Raw genomic sequence first — 17,108 nt, 5'->3', positions numbered from 1 at the left:
CTGGCTAATAGCCAATAATGGGTCTATTCTCCATTAATTTATCTAGTTCTTTGTTGAACCCTGTTAAAGTCCTGGTCTTCTCAATATCCTTTGGCAAGGAGTTCCACAGGTTGACTGTGCGCTGCGTGAAGAAAAACTTCCTTTTGTTTTGTTTTATTTTGTTTGTTTTAAACCTGCTATCTATTAATTTTATTTGGTGACTCCTACTTCTTATGTTATGGGAACAAATAAATAACTTTTCCTTATTCACTTTTTCCATACCTGTCATAATTGTATATCATATCCCCCCTTAGTCCCTCTTTTCTAAGCTGAAAATACCTAGTTTTTTTAATCTCTCTTCATATGGGACCGGTTCCAAACCCTGACCATTTTTGTTGCCTTTTTCTGAACCTTTTCCAATGCCAAGATATCTTTTTTGTCATGAGGTGACCACATCTGTACACAGTATTCAAGATGTGGGCATACCATGGTTTTAGATAAGGGTAATAAGATATTCTCTGTCTTATTCTCGATCCCTTTTTAAATGATTTCTAAGATTTTCACAGATACCTTAGATGGCATCTGATCAGATTCCTCAGTATTTTATAATAGCGGTACCATTAATATCACAAAGGGCCCCACATATTCCATACATTGGCACAGTTTGTGTAAGAGAAAGCAGGTTTGTGCTGGAGCTCAGAATCATAGAATCATAGAATAATAGGACTGGAAGGGACCTCAAGAGGTCATCGAGTCCAGCCCCCCGCCCCCAAGGCAGGACCAAGCTCCACCTACACCATCCCTGACAGATGTCTATCTAACCTGTTCTTAAATATCTCCAGAGAGGGAGATTCCACCACCTCCCTTGGCAATTTATTCCAATATTTGACCACCCTGACAGTTAGGAATTTTTTCCTAATGTCCAATCTAAACCTCCCCTGCTGCACTTTAAGCCCATTACTCCTTGTCCTGTCCTCAGAAACCAAGAGGAACAAATTTTCGCCTTCCTCCTTGTGACACCCTTTTAGATATTTGAAAACCGCTATCATGTCCCCCCTTAATCTTCTTTTTTCCAAACTAAACAAGCCCAGTTCATGAAGCCTGGCTTCATAGGTCATGTTCTCTAGACCTTTAATCATTCTTGTCGCTCTTCTCTGTACCCTTTCCAATTTCTCCACATCTTTCTTGAAATGTGGCGCCCAGAACTGGACACAGTACTCCAGCTGAGGCCTAACTAGTGCAGAGTAGAGCGGCAGAATGACTTCACGAGTTTTGCTTACAACACACCTGTTGATACAACCTAGAATCATATTTGCTTTTTTTGCAACAGCATCACACTGTTGACTCATATTCAACTTGTGGTCCACTATGACCCCTAGATCCCTTTCCGCCATGCTCCTTCCTAGACAGGAACACTGGATGTTTTAGGACAGAAGGAAGGCAGGAGGCCAGCGAGTATTCTTTTTTTCTTGAATGATTAAAAATCAGTCGTCACTTTGGAATTTCCTAATACAAGATGCATGAACCAAATCTAACATTGCAAATGGCTTGGCTGTTTAATATTCATGGTTTTCATACCTGTAGCACAGTAAGCAGGTAGTAAGCTTCTTCCTTAGTGCTCTCTTTGTGTCACTGAGGCTGGATTAATTGTGGGAACTGTGAAGAGTGTTGAATACTGAACAATATACATCTTCTTTCTCTTCCTAGATGTCTGTTACACTAAAATCTCAGATGTCAGAGATTACTATAGACACTGAAGCAGCACCATGTCAGAACCTGGAAGGACAGGTAAATTGTGCTTTAAACAGATGGAAAGAACATGTAGACTGGCAGTGTGTAAATTCCCATAGCCCAGATTCTAACATCATTTACTTAACTGGCTTTGGTTAGGAGAGGTGAGGACTGAGGGCTTTCACCTTTTGCAGCTACTATAGTGAAATCTCTCCAGGGACATCTGTACACACAGATTCAAGTGGGGTATTTCCCAAAATATCTGGGACTGAATTTAGGAGGGTTCTTCAGTAGTTTTCATTTTGACTTCCTTCTAAAAAAATGCACTGGTTGCACACACTAAATCTTGGAGGAGACTGAATCTCCAAACCAGTTCAATCCTCTAACTGGATTTTGCTGTGATATAAAATCCTGAGGGCAGGTTAGAAAACAAGCTGCTACAGTATGATTCCAGTAAACATCTGAAACTCTATACTAAGGCTGCAGTCATGACAACAGTGACACAAGAGAGCAATATTTGTCTTCACAGCAATATGTAGATGCAGGAACATTCCTGGTGATGGAAATAGAGCTGGCCAAGGCCTTGGTACCAAAACGATTGCCAGAGGAGCTCGCTAGCAGGTGCGTAAAGGGGCGACTGTAACACTGGAGTCAGGGTTTTAATTTAAGCTCCTCAGGTCAGGGATTGTTTTGTAATGTATCTGTTAAATGCCATGCATACTTGTGCTGTAAAAATAGTAATGGGCCTGATCCAAAGTGCATTGAAATCAACAGGAAGAATTGGGTTTGGATCAGGCCCATTACGAAGAGAGAACTGGCGTGGGGTTGGAAGACACAAAGATAGATTCACATTTCATTCAGCCTGGTTCTTTTTAATGAATAATGTACTAAATGGGAAAACAACGAGTAGTCCTGTGGGGTCCCCTCCTGGTCCCGGATCCCTTAAAGGGGCACGGGCTGGCTACGGTGCCCGTGCCAGGTGCAAGCCTGCCAGCACCCAGCCAGCAGACCCTGCACCTGGCACGGATCGAGCCACCCACCCGATGCCCCCCAGCCCTCCCCCTCTTCCCGGGACCAGGCTGGCGGCTCCCGGGAGCTTGCCCGGGACCGCAAGAGGCGGGCACCCGCCTGGGCTATTGCGGACATCGTGGACCTCGTCCACAATCTCCGCACTAGGCACAGGAAAGTGGCCGGCTAGGGCAGGAGAGCTGCCAGCCTGGCCACCCAGGAGCAGGTGTGCAAGAGAATCAAGGGGGTCCACTGAGACCCCCGACCCTGAGCCCTGAGCTTACAATGGCCGTCCTGGGTCAGACCAAAGGTCCATCTAGCCCAGTAGCCTGTCTGCCGACAGCGGCCAACCCTAGGGACCCTGGAGGGGATGGACCGAAGACAGTGACCAAGCCATTTGTCTCGTGCCATCCCTCTCCAGCCTTCCACAAACCTTGGGCAGGGACACCACTCCCACCCTCTGGCTAATACCACTCCATGGACCCAACCTCCATGACTTTCTCACTTCTCTTTAAACTCTGTTCTAGTTGTAGCCTTCACAGCCTCCTGCAGCAAGGAGTTCCACAAGTTGACTCTTTGCTTTGTGAAGAACAACTTTCTGTTACTACTTTGAAGCCTGCTACCCATTCCTTTCCTTTGGTGTCCTCTAGTCCTTCTTTATGGGAACTAATGAAGAACTTTTCTGTATGCACCCTCTCCACCCAGCTCCTGCTTTTAGAGACCTCTATCCTGTCCCCCCTCCGTCTCCTCTTTTCTAAGCTGAAAAGTCCCAGTCTCTTTAGCCTCTCTTCATATGGGACCTGTTCCCAACCCCTGATCATTTTAGTTGCCCTCCCCTCTCCCAGCCTCTCCTTTTCCCAGTCTCCCCCAGTTTTGTTCAATAAAGACCGATTCCATTTTGGAAGACACGTTATCTTTATTTTGTACATCAAGAAGAGGGGCTAGGGAAGGGTAAGTGGAAGGAGGTGAGGGAGGAATGGGGCACAAGCCCCCGATGGGGAGGACTGGGCTGGCTCTGCGGGCTTCTGGGGGTGGAAGCTCTCCTGCAACCCCCCAATTGCCCTCTCTCCCCAGATGGCAGCCTGCGGCAAGTGCAGCCGGGCTGATGGCCGAGTGGTGTGATGTGCCCAGTGTGGGTAGTCCGGGCACTCCAAGCCAGGACTGCTTTGCAAGCGGGGCACCCCTGAGAACTGTCTGTCTGGGGTGGGTGTTGGAACCCTTTAAGCACAGCCCTCGGCTAGCCTGAGACAGCATCTCCACGCTCTAAGTCCTCCTCTGATGCCCTGCCGGCACTGCTTCCGGCCGTCCTTAAGCCCGGTTCAGGGTCCACTTAATGTGGACGTGCTAGTTCGAATTAGCAAAACGTTAATTCGAACTAGTTTTTTAGTCTGGATCTGTTAGTTCAAATTAGCTTAGTTCGAATTAACTAATTCGAACTAAGTTTGAATTAACGTTGTAGTGTAGACATACCTTAAGGTCTCATCTAGACTATGTGGAACAGTCCCATGGAATTTGCATACCCTCTTTCGACTGTTCCACGTAGTCCAGATGAGCCCTAAGTGCAACAGGATTACTTGTTGTTTTTGAAGTTACAGACTAACATGGCTCCCCTCTGAGACCTGAACAGGAAAGCGAGAAGAGGGAAATTGGCTATAATCCAGCATGGGCAGAAGGGCCTCACAAACTCTCTTGATGCACAAATGACTCCACAGACCTAGAACAGCACAGAGGGCCAGAGGAATAGGAGAGGCTTTGAGGGGAGCTACTGAGATCTGGCTGAGGTGGTGGCAGCCCACTTCAGGCTGGGAAGGGTGACCCCAGCAGTTCCTACCCGGTCTCCAGGCCTCTGGGCCTCACTCTTGGTACTGTCACTCTTGCTTCACCACTCCATGTCCCCCTGCCCTCCCCACTTCCCTTTGGCCCCATAGACAAGTTTGCATGGGGGTGGAGCCTACACAATATTTCCATTGGAGGAGCGCTACTTCCCACTGCCCCGGAACAACACAGGAATTGCTCCATTTCGGCAGGTCATTGGTCTACATCGGGTGGGAAACATACAGCCCGTGAGCTGGATCTGGCCCCACTTACTTGGATCCGGCTTGAGGCAAGGCTTGGGGCTTCTCCCCACCGTGGGGTGAGCCAGTACTCACACTCCAACTCTCCAAGCCTCAGCGTCCCTCCCCTGCCTTGCCCCCACTCCCCGGGTGCAGCTGGAGCATGAGTGCACCTTGCCCAGCGGCCAGGGAAAAGCTCCAAATCTGTGTCCACCTCCACTGCCAGGGAAAGCCCTGTGTTTGCTGGGAGCCAGGTCAGTGAGATTGTGGGGGTTGGGGCATTGTGGGGGTTTTTTTGCTTCTCACTTGTGTGTGGTCCCTGACAGATTTTTCTGCCGGTCAGTGGCCCCCAACTGAAAAAAAAGGTTCCCCACCCTTGGCCTACATAAACTGGTATGAACTAGCAATGGCCTATGTCTGGTGCATGAGAGGAAGTTCTATCCCCTTTGTAATCGTCTTCATTGTAACTTTGTTTAAACCGGTGCTACTTCTGGCAACTTCACTGAATTTGATGTAATTAGTCCTGATTTATTCTGGGGAAAGTAAGACTGGACCTGGCTCAGTACGCCCGGCCAGTTGTGCAACGACGAACGTTGAGCAGCAGGGCTTCTGGTCAGACTAGATGAGCACAGTGGCCTTGGGATCTGGGAATCTGGATTCTGGGTTTGGAATCTGAATCTGTCCTGGCCCCAGATGGTATTACACCCAGAACTGCGCTCAATTATAATTGCACGTTATTCTTGTGTATGTCAGTACCGAAGCTTTTCTGGACTCATGTTTAAAATACTTAATTTCACAGTCTGGATCTCAGGGCTGAATTAAAGGCTCTCTAATAGTCTGAACTTCCAGGTTTGTTCACTCAGAACAATATTTTCACCACGTTTTCTCATAACAAAGTAGGGAATGTGTTACAGTTTTCATTCCTGTAAGACGTTATGGATTCCAGGAGATAGTTAATACCAAACACACAAGATCTGACACAGGCAGGGGTTAAGTAGGGCAGCAGGTGGGAGGGTGAGTAAGCTAGAGGATGTACTTTGAATATTTGTCCTGATATTGAGCATTTTCAGAGATCAACCCACAGCAAAGTACAGAGGTTGGAGCTAGGGATTAACAGGCACCTTGCGGGAATGCAAAAGGACAGAGCAATGGGCTCACAGCACAAATACAGCTTGTACCTCCCTTAACCAGGACTCTATGGTCCGGCAAAATCCATGGTCTGGCCTGGACCACAGAGTAGCGATGTAAGCGACTAATCGACTATCTGATAAGCAAAAGCTTATTGGATAGTCGACACACTAGTTGATTAGTTGCTTCCCCCCCCCCCTTGCTGCTTGTATCACAAAGAAGCAGTGGGGGGGGGGGGGAGAAATGGAAGGGGATGCTGGAGGGAGCCAGTTTAAAAGACAGTTCCCTCCAGCTTCATGGGAGGGGGCAAGGGCGCAGCGGCAGCCAACTTTGAAATGAGTCCGCAGTGGGGACTCTTGTACATTTCAAAGTTGGAACGCCACATGGAGTCCTGGGCCAGCATAGTCCCCCACTGACCCTGGGCTCCACAGGCCTTTCAATCTTTGAAATGTACAGGAGTCCCAAGTGGGAGCTCTTGTACATTTCAAAGAAGAAGCGCCGCATGAAGCCTGGGGCCGGGGGTGCTCTCCGCTGGCCCCGAGCTCCACGCGGCGTGCCAACTTTGAAATGTACAAGAGCCCCCGCTTAGGCTCTTGTACATTTCAAAGGCAGAACACGGTATTTCTTATCGACTAATCGAATAGTCAATGAAAATCCCATCGACTATTCAATTAGTTAATTAATCGAAATTTAACATCCCTACCATGTATAAGGAACATCCCTGCCAGGTGTAAGGAGGATATAAGGTACATCTTTACCAGCTATAAGGAGGTTGGGCCACAGGGCAGGAGCGGGGGAGGAGGGGCATGACCTCATCAGGAGCTGCGTGTGGAGGGAAGGTGGCGCAGCAGGGAGTTCTGGTCCCTACTGCTGGGTGGTAGCCACAGAGCCCCAGCAGCCATAGAAGCCACAGCATCCGTGGCAGCCCCAGAGCTCCAGCCTGGGGAGCCATGACTAGGCAGGCAGCAGCAGGGCTTGGCTGGAGTCCTAGCTGGGGGTAACACGGGCCATGTTGGGAAGGACCTCCCCTTGTTTGGCAAATCCCCTTGCTCGGGACAGGTCAAGTCCCAAGGGTGCCGGATGAGGGAGGTCCAACCTGCACTACATACTAGACTAGATAGTATAGGTCAGTCCGGTTTGTGAAAAGAGCCGAGGGACATTATTCACATTCATACTGAGCATCCTTTACACGCTATGACATAAATGAAAACCAGGCCTTGAGTGAAGTGTGAGACAAGTAGTTCTCCAAGGAGCCACAGCGAATGTAGAGATTTGGCTGCACTGTGTTGTTCTGGGTCTCTGTTATGCCTACACTGCAGCTGGCAGGGTGACTTCCAGCTCCACTTGAGCTGGGACATTGAAAATAGCAGAGTGGCTGTGATGGCACAGCAGTAGCTCAGGCTAGCTGCCCAAGTATTTGCTCAGGAGGTCAGGTAGGATTGTACCTGGACAACTAGCTCAAGCCACCGCCCATGCCACTGTGGACACACTACCGTTTGTTGCATGATAGATCAAGTGCATGTGGTGTGGCTGAGTTGGCAATTGTCCTTCCAGCTGCTGTATGGACATTCCCTGTGAGGCTTCATAATTTCTCCCATGATCAGATTGTTTCTGTTCCTTATTCCCAATCTAACCTTGACAGGCCCATAATCCTAGAAATACAGACCACTTGAGTCCAGAACGGATAGAATTGCTTTCTGCACATTGAATAGCTTCCTCTGCTCTCTCTCATACAGAGTTAAGGAGATGATTTCTCCACGCCCTCAATTACCACGCCGGAGTGCAGGAGCTAAGAAGGTAGGCCTTCTCTGTGACTGTTTTGCACTTCACAGGTGTCTAGTATCCAAGATCCTCATTTTCAAATCAACACAACTGAGAAGTCAGCAGCAGAATGAGCAATTAGGGGCTATGTCTACACTACAGCCTGTGTCTACATAACTTATGTAACTTGTGGGGGGAGGTGTGAATAAACTGCACCCCGAGTGACACAAGTTATACCAACATAAGTACTCATGTGCACAGAATTTCTCCTGCCAACAGAGCTTCTGCTGCTCTCAAAGGTGGTTGTATTATGGCAACGAGAGTTCTTTCCTGCTGGTGTAGAAAGCCTTCACAAACGTGGCAGTACTGCAGCACTGTATGTGTAGCTATGCTCTAAGACCGTGGTCACCAACAGGTCGATCGTGATCGACTGGTCGATCGCAAGGCCTTGACCAGTCGATCATGAGGCAACTGGGCCCCCTTCCATTTTCCACCCACCCCCAAGAAGCCCCAGTACTTACCTCCAGTGAAAATGGAGGTAGTGCCAGCTTCCCACGGGTGGATGGAAGTCCCGCAGCTTACTGCTACTTCCAAGAGTTCCAGAAGTGCGCTGGCTGCTTTATCAGGCGCACTGCGGGAGGGGGCCCTGGCTCCGGAAGAGCAGCACGGTGACTTCCCTGCACCGGTGCAGGAGGCGTGAGTTGTCCCCGGGGCAGGCGCATGCGGGGTTTCCCTGCGCCGCAGAGGGTGGTGTGTGTTTTAGCCTGGGGCAGGCACGTGCGGGGGTTTCAGCTCCGGGGCAGGTGCGCGGTGGGGGGGAGGGATTGCCCCTGAGAGGTCACCTGAGTGGGCTTCCCTGGTCGTTGGAGGGGAGATCAGGCCCAGCAGAGGCACGCAACGGGGCTTCCTTCTTTCGCGGGTTGGCCCCAGAGGGCGCGCAGGACAGAGGCTTCCCTCCATGGCTGGTGTAGGGGACTCCTTGCCCCCGAACCTTGTTCCCTCTCCCCTGTCCCAAACCTGTCCCCCACCCTCCTGCCCCCCTGTTCTCTCTCCTGCCTCCCCCCCGCTGCAGAAACCTGCCCCCCCTCTGAGGAAACCTGCCCTCCTGGCACCCTGCCCCCCCCTGCAAAAACCAGTCCCCACCGGCACCCTGTCTCCCACTACAGAAAACTGTTCCCCTGCTCCCCTCTGCAGAACCCTGGCCCCCACTGGCACCCTGGCCCCTGCTGCAGAAACCTGTCCTTCTGGCACCCTGCCCCCTCTGCCCTGCCCCCACTGGCACCCTGTTCCCTGCCCTAGAACCCACTAGCACCCCTTCCCAGTACTGTGTCCCCTGCTCCTGACTGACTTTTCTATGGGTCAGTGACCCCTGACTCAAGGCAGGTTCCCTGCCATTCTCATAAATAAAGACAATGCAGAAACTTTTTGTGTTTGACACAGTTTATTTAAAATAGAAGCCTGGCCAACAAACCCCCAATTGGGGCCAAGCCCCCATCTGGCCACAACCACTCCTGCATTCCCCTTTCCCCAGACCCTAGATCTGAGCCTATCATACACTGGAACCCCCTGCCCTGAGCCCCTCGCATGCCCCAACCCAAATTCCTGCACCCTCACATCCACAAGCCTGTGGCTTGCTTAGTACCCCAACCCTCCATCTGACCCCAACACTGCCCAGCCTGGAGCCTCCTCACCGAAGCCAGTGTCTCCTTCTCTACCTCCTCCTGCATCCAGATTTCCTCCCAGAGCTTGCACCTCTCACCCCTTCCCACACCCAAATCCCTCATTCCCAACCCAGAGACTACACATCCTGTCTCAACCCAGCGAGGGTCTGGCTAGACTGCAGGAGTTTTTCAGGATTCTGGAGATATCCCAGAAAAACTCTTCTGCATCCAGGGTTGCATTTGTTCTTCTGCTTTTTTTAGTGGAAGAGCAAACGTTCTCTTTCGGTCACCCCTATATTCTTCTTTCCACGAGGAATAAGGGGGCTTCCAAAAGAAGGGGTTTTTCTGACATTTGTCCAGTCTAGACAGGCCAAATCTTGGAAAAATCCCTTCCTACGGAAGGAGCAGTATAAGGATTGGGGATAGCAAGTGATGGAGAGGAGGAGAATAGAGAGGGCGGGGCTTCAAGGAAGGGGTGGGGTTTCAAGGAAGGGGCGGGGCAGTAGATCTTGGCTTGGTCTGTCATTTAAAAAGTGATCTTGGAAGTTAAGAATTGAGATTAGACGAAGGTTTCTAACCATTAGAGGAGTGAGGTTCTGGAATGGCCTCCAAGGGAAGTAGTGGGGGCAAAAGATCTATCTGGCTTCAAGATTAAACTAGATGGATTCATGAAAGGGATGGTTTGATGAGATAACATGATCTTGGTAACTAATTGACCATTCATTATCAGTGGTAAATAGGTCAATGGAGGGATGATAGGAGTTACTATAGAGAACTTTCTGGGTGTCTGGCTGGTGAGTCTTGCCCACATGCTCAGGGTTTAGCTGATTGCCATATTTGGGGTCGGGAAGGAATTTTCCTCCAGGGTAGATTGGCAGAGGCTCTGGAGGTTTTTCGCCATCGTCTGTAGCATGGGGTACAGATCACAGCTGGAGGATTCTCTGCATCTTGGGGTCTTCAAAGTATTTGAAGGCTTCAATATCTGAGATATAGGTGAGAGGATTATTCTAGGAGGGGTGGGTGAGATTCTGTGGCCTGCACTGTGCAGGGGGTCAGACTAGATGATCATAATGGTCCCTTCTGACCTGAAAGTCTATGAGTCTTGGGTGTAAAAAGGTTGGAGACCACTGCTCTAAGATTTGCAGGAAACACATTCATTTCTAACGGACAAACTGCAGAAAGTGTTTAGGGATGTAGTTTGTATCTGGTACTTGTATCATAACTTTAGCAAGCTCCTCTCCTAATCTGTGTTAGCTAGACTCAGAGGGGGAGGAAACAGCATTACATTAAGTGAATGAAATGCTTCAGATTGACAGTCCCAGATACTGTCCTGCTGTCTATCCGTAGAGCAGTCACAGCTTGGGAGGGGCAGTGCCAGTTTCATCTTTCTAACAAATCAGCATTCCTTATCTTAGACCTGAGGGGTCCCACTTCTCCCAGCAAGAGCCGAGCTTAATTTCACTGACCCATATAATCCTTGGCCTCTCTGAGGGCACGTCTACACTAGCTCATTAGTTCGAGCAAGGTAGGGTAATGAGGGCAAGCGGAGTTGCAAATGAAGCCCGGGATTTAAATATCCCGGGCTTCATTTGAATGTTCCCGGGCGCCGCCATTTTTAAATCCCCCTTAGTCCAAACTCCGTGCCCGTGGCTACACGCAGCACGGAGTAGGTAGTTCAAATTAAAGATCCTAATTCGAACTACCGTTATTCCACGAGGAGTACTCCGCTTGCCCTCATTACCCTACCTAGCTCGAACTAACAAGCTAGTGTAGACGTACCCTGAGATTGCCAACAAGTCCAATTTTTGTGTAGTTTTGTGTGTGTGAGAGATTGCCACTTGTTCATTGGAAACTGGACTGAAACCGCTGACTCATTTCCCATAAGCCACTAAGCCATTTTAAGAAAATAAGGCTTCTGATCGCTGTTAGCTAGGACTGAGTTTGAACGCATGACTAAGAAGCGAAAGATGTAAGATAACAGATGCCAAGTGCTGCTTTTGAACTGACTTGTACTATTGTGTCTGGTGTACACAGAATGTTTTGGTAACAGCAGTTGCTGGAAGCTTCTGCCACTTGTAGAGATTACAGATTATGCTGCAGAGGGTTAGTCCGTGAGTTTAAAGTGGTCCTGACAAATCATATATATAGTATCTCAGTGTCTGAGAGTCTGTAACGCTGAAATGCTGGCTGTTCCCTCTGGGGGGCGCTGTTGCCTGAAATGCTGGCTGTTCCCTCTGGGAGGCCCGTGCTGCATGGGGAGTGCGGGGCCCAAACGGCCACTTGCTCCCCCACAGCGGCCCGGCTGAGCAGCGCAGAAGTCAGCCAAGTGCCACGGTGGGAGGCGAAGGGGGGTGGGGCGGTGATGTGCAGCATGACAGCGGCTCCAGGCCCCACCCCCTTTCGCCTCCCGCCGTGGCGCTCAGCTGACTTCTGCGCTGCTCAGCCAGACCGCCACGTGGGAGCAAGTGGCGCAAGCGACCGTTTGGGCTCCACTCCCCACATGCAGCATGGGGAGTGCGGCACCCAAACGGCCATTTGGGCTCCGCGATCCCGAGTGAGAGGCAGGAGGGGGAGGAGAAGAGAAAGAGAGACAGAGAGAGAGGCAGGAGGCGGAGGAGAGCTGAGAGAGAGAGGGGGGGAGGCAGGAGGAAGAGGAGGAGAGAGAGAGACGGAGAGACGACCGAAGTGGAGGAGAGACCTGAAAATCCCGTCTTATGACAGGCTAATTGGCTAGTTATATAGATGTTATGTGATGCTTATACTACCATGGAAGAGTTGGCGAAGTCTGAAATACTAAATTGGGCTGGAAAAATATAGCAGGAGCATCATCTAATTATTGATACACAGACACCTTAGTAGTTATGCTGTTGATGGGAAGGATATGACAGAATAATTGAGGCTGAGTCAAACTTACTTAGCAGATGGGGTGGGTTTTATAACAAAGTCAATTTCAAGCTTTGTACTAGCAGTTACCTTTAAAGTCTGAATTCCTGTTTCAGCCCTGGCTTCTTTGGTTTCTAGGCTGTGGAAGATTTCCACAATCAGATCACTAGTATTGCTGGAGCCATCTTGGATGAGTACCATGAGCTGTTTGGGAAGCATCTGGCCGACGGTGGCGTGATAGATCACCACACCCTGGAGGAACAGAAATGTCAACTGAACTATGAGCTCAACAGCTCCGGAAAATACTTTGCTTTTAAGGAACAGCTGAAGGCAAACACTCCACTTGTATCTCTTTGATTGCCTTGCCAGTTCCTTCCTGATGCTTTCTCTTCAGCGGAGAGCTTTTGTGCTTTAATTGGCACTTAAAATGACAGGTGCCATCTTACTGCAGCTGAGCAATCCCTTGCAGATAGTTTCATCAGAAGAAGTGAGGTTGTGCCCATGAAATCTCATGATACCATCTCTCTGTTTCGTTAGTCTCTAAGGTGCTGCAAGACTATTTGTTATTTTTTTAAGTTCTTGCGGATAGTGCCTGTTCCAGCAGGGGCATACATTCTTAGGTTTCTGTCTACCGGGGCAGGCACTTGGCCAACCTTTGGCTACATGTCAGGAGAATCTTTTCTGTCAGCTGGGTGCAGTTCTAAGCAGGCAATGTAAAGAGCATGTGCTTAGGCAGGTGTAGTTTAGTTTAAAGCTAAAGGAAGGGATGGATTATCAGCTTTCCACATGAAATAATCCTCCATGTACAGTCCTGAACCTGAGTTTTCCTACTAAGATGAAAAAAGAGTTAACTTGTTTGGTTTAGTTACTTGTGGCCTACGCTTGTACCACTCTGCCAGTTGACCCTAGATATTGGAGGAACTGCCCTTTCTTGGGGTAAGAATTCAGTCTCCATGTGTATTTGTCCAATGCTCCACCATGGACTGTGCCAACTGGACTCGGGTCTGTTCAAGAGGGACCATAGTCTGCTTGGCCAAAAGTAGAATTCAGCTGCATCCGCCCATCCCCTTAACCAGGACTGTACTACTTTCATTAAATACGAGTTATGGGTTCAGGCTACAGGAAGCTGGTGTTTTTTTGGCTCTCTGCCGTGACTACAGAGGAAAGTGGTAGGTTGAAGGGTGAGACCCTCTTGTCAAGTAATTGTTTTGGGTTCTCTGCAGCATGCAGTGGTGAAGATTGTGAGAGAGAAATACCTGAGGACAACAGCATTCAACAACCTGGAGCAGCTACAAGCTTTCCTGAGTGAGCTGTATGTGTACCTGGTGGATCAGATGCACGTTGCTCTAAACCAGGTGGGTAGACACCCAGTCACATAGTAAGAACATTGTCATAGTGTGACTGTAAGTGCATTTGATTCACTATGGACCTAAGGCCTGACATGGCTTTCCTGGAAGTCAGTGGGAACAGGATCAAGCCCTGATTTTGCTATTACTAACATTTAGCCCAACATGCAGATCCCAAGACATTTTCAGAAACATTTTAATCTATAATGTAGGTACTTCTGTGGTCCCATTGCCATGGAATATGTATGTGTATGAGGTGTCTTTGGGCTGATGCATGATGGGGTAGACGAGGAAAAGTCAACTAGAAGACTCATCTATACGATATAGATCTTTCAAGTGTATGAGCTTAGTCTACACTTGCAACTGAAAGATAAAACTTTTGTCATTCACAGGCACTTAAAAAACCTACCCCCTGAACAACAAAGTATTTGCCGCAGCAAGTGTAAAGGCTGCTTTGTCAGCAGGTGCTCTCTCCATCTGACAAAGCAAAAGCCGCTTGTGGGGCTAGAAGTATTTTGTCAGCAAAAGTGCTGACAAACAGTTTGTACATGTGCCAACTGTTAGCAACAGGGCAATTGACAGTTTTGTTGCTAAAACGTGTATAGCACAGACATAGCTTGAAAGACCCACACAGGTGACATAACACAAATTACTACAGCAGGAAGCTTGCAATATTCTCAGTCTATGTGAAAGTCTGTAAGTGTCTCTTCAGTTTTTAAGATGGAGACCAACAATGGGGTATGTAAATAACGGGGAAGACACCTTGCTTATGTGATGAAGGTAGCGCACGGTCCATCATGATTGTATGTACCGGATAGTGAGGTACAAGTGACAGATACGCAGGAGAGAGTCTATTTACCATCAGCAGTCCAAATGATCAAGAATTTGTCGCTCAGCCTATAACATATTGCATTTTCTATCACATTGGGGATGCACAGTGATGCCACACAGTGATCTAGTTCGTCCTTGCCAAACCGCTGCATGCTGATTTGACTTCATTTGGTTTCCCCTGTTTTCTTGTCTCGTAACAGATGGTATCACAGGAGCACCCTGTCACTGCCTCGCCCACCTTCACAAGCTGTGAGCAGCTTCGACTCTTTGCCCATGAAGCCGAAGTCAATGAGGACTATGCTCTGGCATCTGTCTATTACCAGGAGGTAAGAGGGCTTCTCCCTTCCCTCCCCTGCCTGCAGCCATATTGTTCAGCACACAGTGTGTTACAGGGACAGCAGTGGGGCTCAAATCAAAGAAGATCTCAAGTTTCTTACTGTAAATCCACTTGTTGGCTTTGCCAAGTGAAGGAAGGCGGATGCAGCTCAGTGTGCTTAGCACTGACCATTGTGAGACGTTTTTCAGGGAAACGCTCATCTCAGGCTGACAACCAGCCTCGGCCATGCATGTCTTTGTGGGCTTCCAGCCTGATGGGGAGGGGGAAAGAGAGGATCTGATGGGCTGTCACAAGAGGCAGCGAGCATGAGAATCGGCAGAATGTGTCCTCTAACAAGAGGGAAGGTGAGCTAGCCGGAAAAGCAATAAGAAGAGTGGCTAATGGGGGAGGATGCTCTGCTCTTTACTGCCAGGTGAAGGGGGCGGCTAGACTGAAGGCTGATACTGGTTATGATCCCTGCTTAAGAGAAACCCTCGCTCATAGCAAATAAAGGCTGGTGATTGGTAGCCAACTGTTGGGATTGGAGGTACAGAAAGGGGGATTACTATAAAACTGGAACTCCTCATTCTAACCAATCTCTGCATCAGAGAAAACCACAGGAACCCTAACTAAAGCAAAGGTGTCTCATACCTAGAGGCTGACTCGTGACCGCCAGATCGTCCAGCACTGGCTAGACTATGGAGCATTCTGCCTCCTGATGGAGGAAAATATCAAAGCCCAGGAGTGTTTTCGTGAAGCTCTTTCTCTAAACCCAAGTCACCTGCACAGGTACTGCTGGTTCTGGCTTGGGGGGATGGCAGTTAGAGGGGTGTGCTTCGTGTCATGGATTTAATCAGTTGTGTGGTTCTGGGAGTAATCTCTTCGACACTATCTCCAGCTTGCTGCTGTGTGGTATCATCGCTGTCGTGATGGAGCACTATGAAGAGGCAGAAATCTTCTTTGAGGATGCCACCTGCTTGGAGCCATCCAGCATCCTGTCTTGGACTCTCTTAGGTATGAGATCAGCTGAACATGTGTAGCTTTGATAAACTTGGTAGGCCTTTGGTTTGCACCTTATTGTGGTCCTGATCCCCATTGTTAGCTTTGGTGGTGAAAACAGGAGTATGGACTCCCGCAGAACAGAGGGAAGTAGCTTGCAGCAGCTCCTCATCGTTTACTTCTTTGGTCTCCCCTCAGGTTTTTTTTATGAAATACAGGAAAATGATATTCGGATGGAGATGGCCTTCCATGAGGCTAACAAACTACTGAAGGCACGGCTGGCCAAGGAGAAAAATATGACTGACACTGCTGAAGGAGGAGGAAAAAAGCCATGCTCTGTCTCTGCCACGGTTCTAAGACCAGTCACTTCCCCCCAGGAGGACACTATCCCTGGTAAATTAATAGTATAGCCAGCGACCAGTCAGAGACGGGTGAGAAGAGCACTCTGATTTACTGGGGAGGGATGATGTCCAGTGAAACACATGAATTGCCTCTTCTGACCTGAGCAGCCAGGAAGTTGAGGCGCTGGCATATCCCAGCTGGAAGCAGAAATTGATCGAGTCTGGTATAGCTATTATTGTAATCTTATTTACAAAGAATGTACAAAGTCCTGTTTTTCTGAATGCAGTGGGAACCAGAAACAAAAGGAGCAGTTTCTTAATTTACCACCTCCATGCTTGCCAACACCAGACCTGAAAGCTCTATCTCTCACATAGCTTTTTCCAGGGTCATGCTGTGCTTTCATCTGCTCCTTTGGGCTGTCTTTCCTAGTCTTTTATCTGTTGTCAATTTCCTTTTCTTCTGCCTCTCTTCTGCCCCCACCTCCTCACATACTCAGCATGGACTCAGCAAACCCAAAAGAAGTCTTAGGGGGAGGTTATGCTTACAGTTGTGTTAACTGAAGGGGGAGTTCACACATCTCACCATCCCATAACAAAGTTTCACCCAGCTACAAGCAAGACAAAGGATATTGGAAAATGAAATAGTTAGACTGTTAGGCTGTGTCTAGACTGGCCAGTTTTTCCAGAAAATCAGCAGCTTTTCCGGAAAAGCTTGCCAGCTGTCTACACTGGCCGCTTGAATTTCCGGAAAAGCACTGACGATCTCATGTAAGATTGTCAGTGCTTTTCCGGAAATACTATGCTGCTCCCGTTCAGGCAAAAGTCTTTTTCCGAAAGACTTTTGCGCAAAAGGGCCAGTGTAGACAGCACAGTACTGTTTTCTGCAAAAAAGCCCTGATCACGAAAATGGCGATCGGGGCTTTTTTGCGGAAAACCACGTCTAAATTGGCCACTTTTGCTTTTGCGGAAAGTGCTTTTGCGGAAAAGCATCCTGCCAATCTAGACGCACTTTTCCGAAAATGCTTTTAACGGAAAAGTTTTCCGTTAAAAGCATTTTCAGAAAATCATGC

At 48.8% G+C, this 17,108-nt stretch overlaps 1 protein-coding gene across 5 annotated transcripts in view; it reads left to right on the top strand.

Moving 5' to 3' along the window:
• Positions 1–17,108, top strand: part of WDR90 (WD repeat domain 90) — a 106,218-nt gene that overhangs the window by 14,912 nt on the left and 74,198 nt on the right. For all 5 annotated transcript variants that reach the window (XM_075899215.1, XM_025185396.2, XM_006124560.3 and 2 more), the window contains 9 exons: positions 1,687–1,767; positions 2,240–2,331; positions 7,637–7,697; positions 12,344–12,535; positions 13,429–13,560; positions 14,583–14,708; positions 15,354–15,487; positions 15,597–15,712; positions 15,896–16,090. In XM_075899215.1, coding sequence (XP_075755330.1) covers positions 1,687–1,767; positions 2,240–2,331; positions 7,637–7,697; positions 12,344–12,535; positions 13,429–13,560; positions 14,583–14,708; positions 15,354–15,487; positions 15,597–15,712; positions 15,896–16,090 — 1,129 coding nt within the window. The remainder of the gene's footprint in view (positions 1–1,686; positions 1,768–2,239; positions 2,332–7,636; positions 7,698–12,343; positions 12,536–13,428; positions 13,561–14,582; positions 14,709–15,353; positions 15,488–15,596; positions 15,713–15,895; positions 16,091–17,108) is intronic.

This window comes from Pelodiscus sinensis, chromosome 16 (assembly GCF_049634645.1).
Source record: "Pelodiscus sinensis isolate JC-2024 chromosome 16, ASM4963464v1, whole genome shotgun sequence".
Taxonomy (NCBI): domain Eukaryota; kingdom Metazoa; phylum Chordata; order Testudines; family Trionychidae; genus Pelodiscus; species Pelodiscus sinensis.
This window is presented reverse-complemented; position numbering and strand designations above follow the sequence as displayed.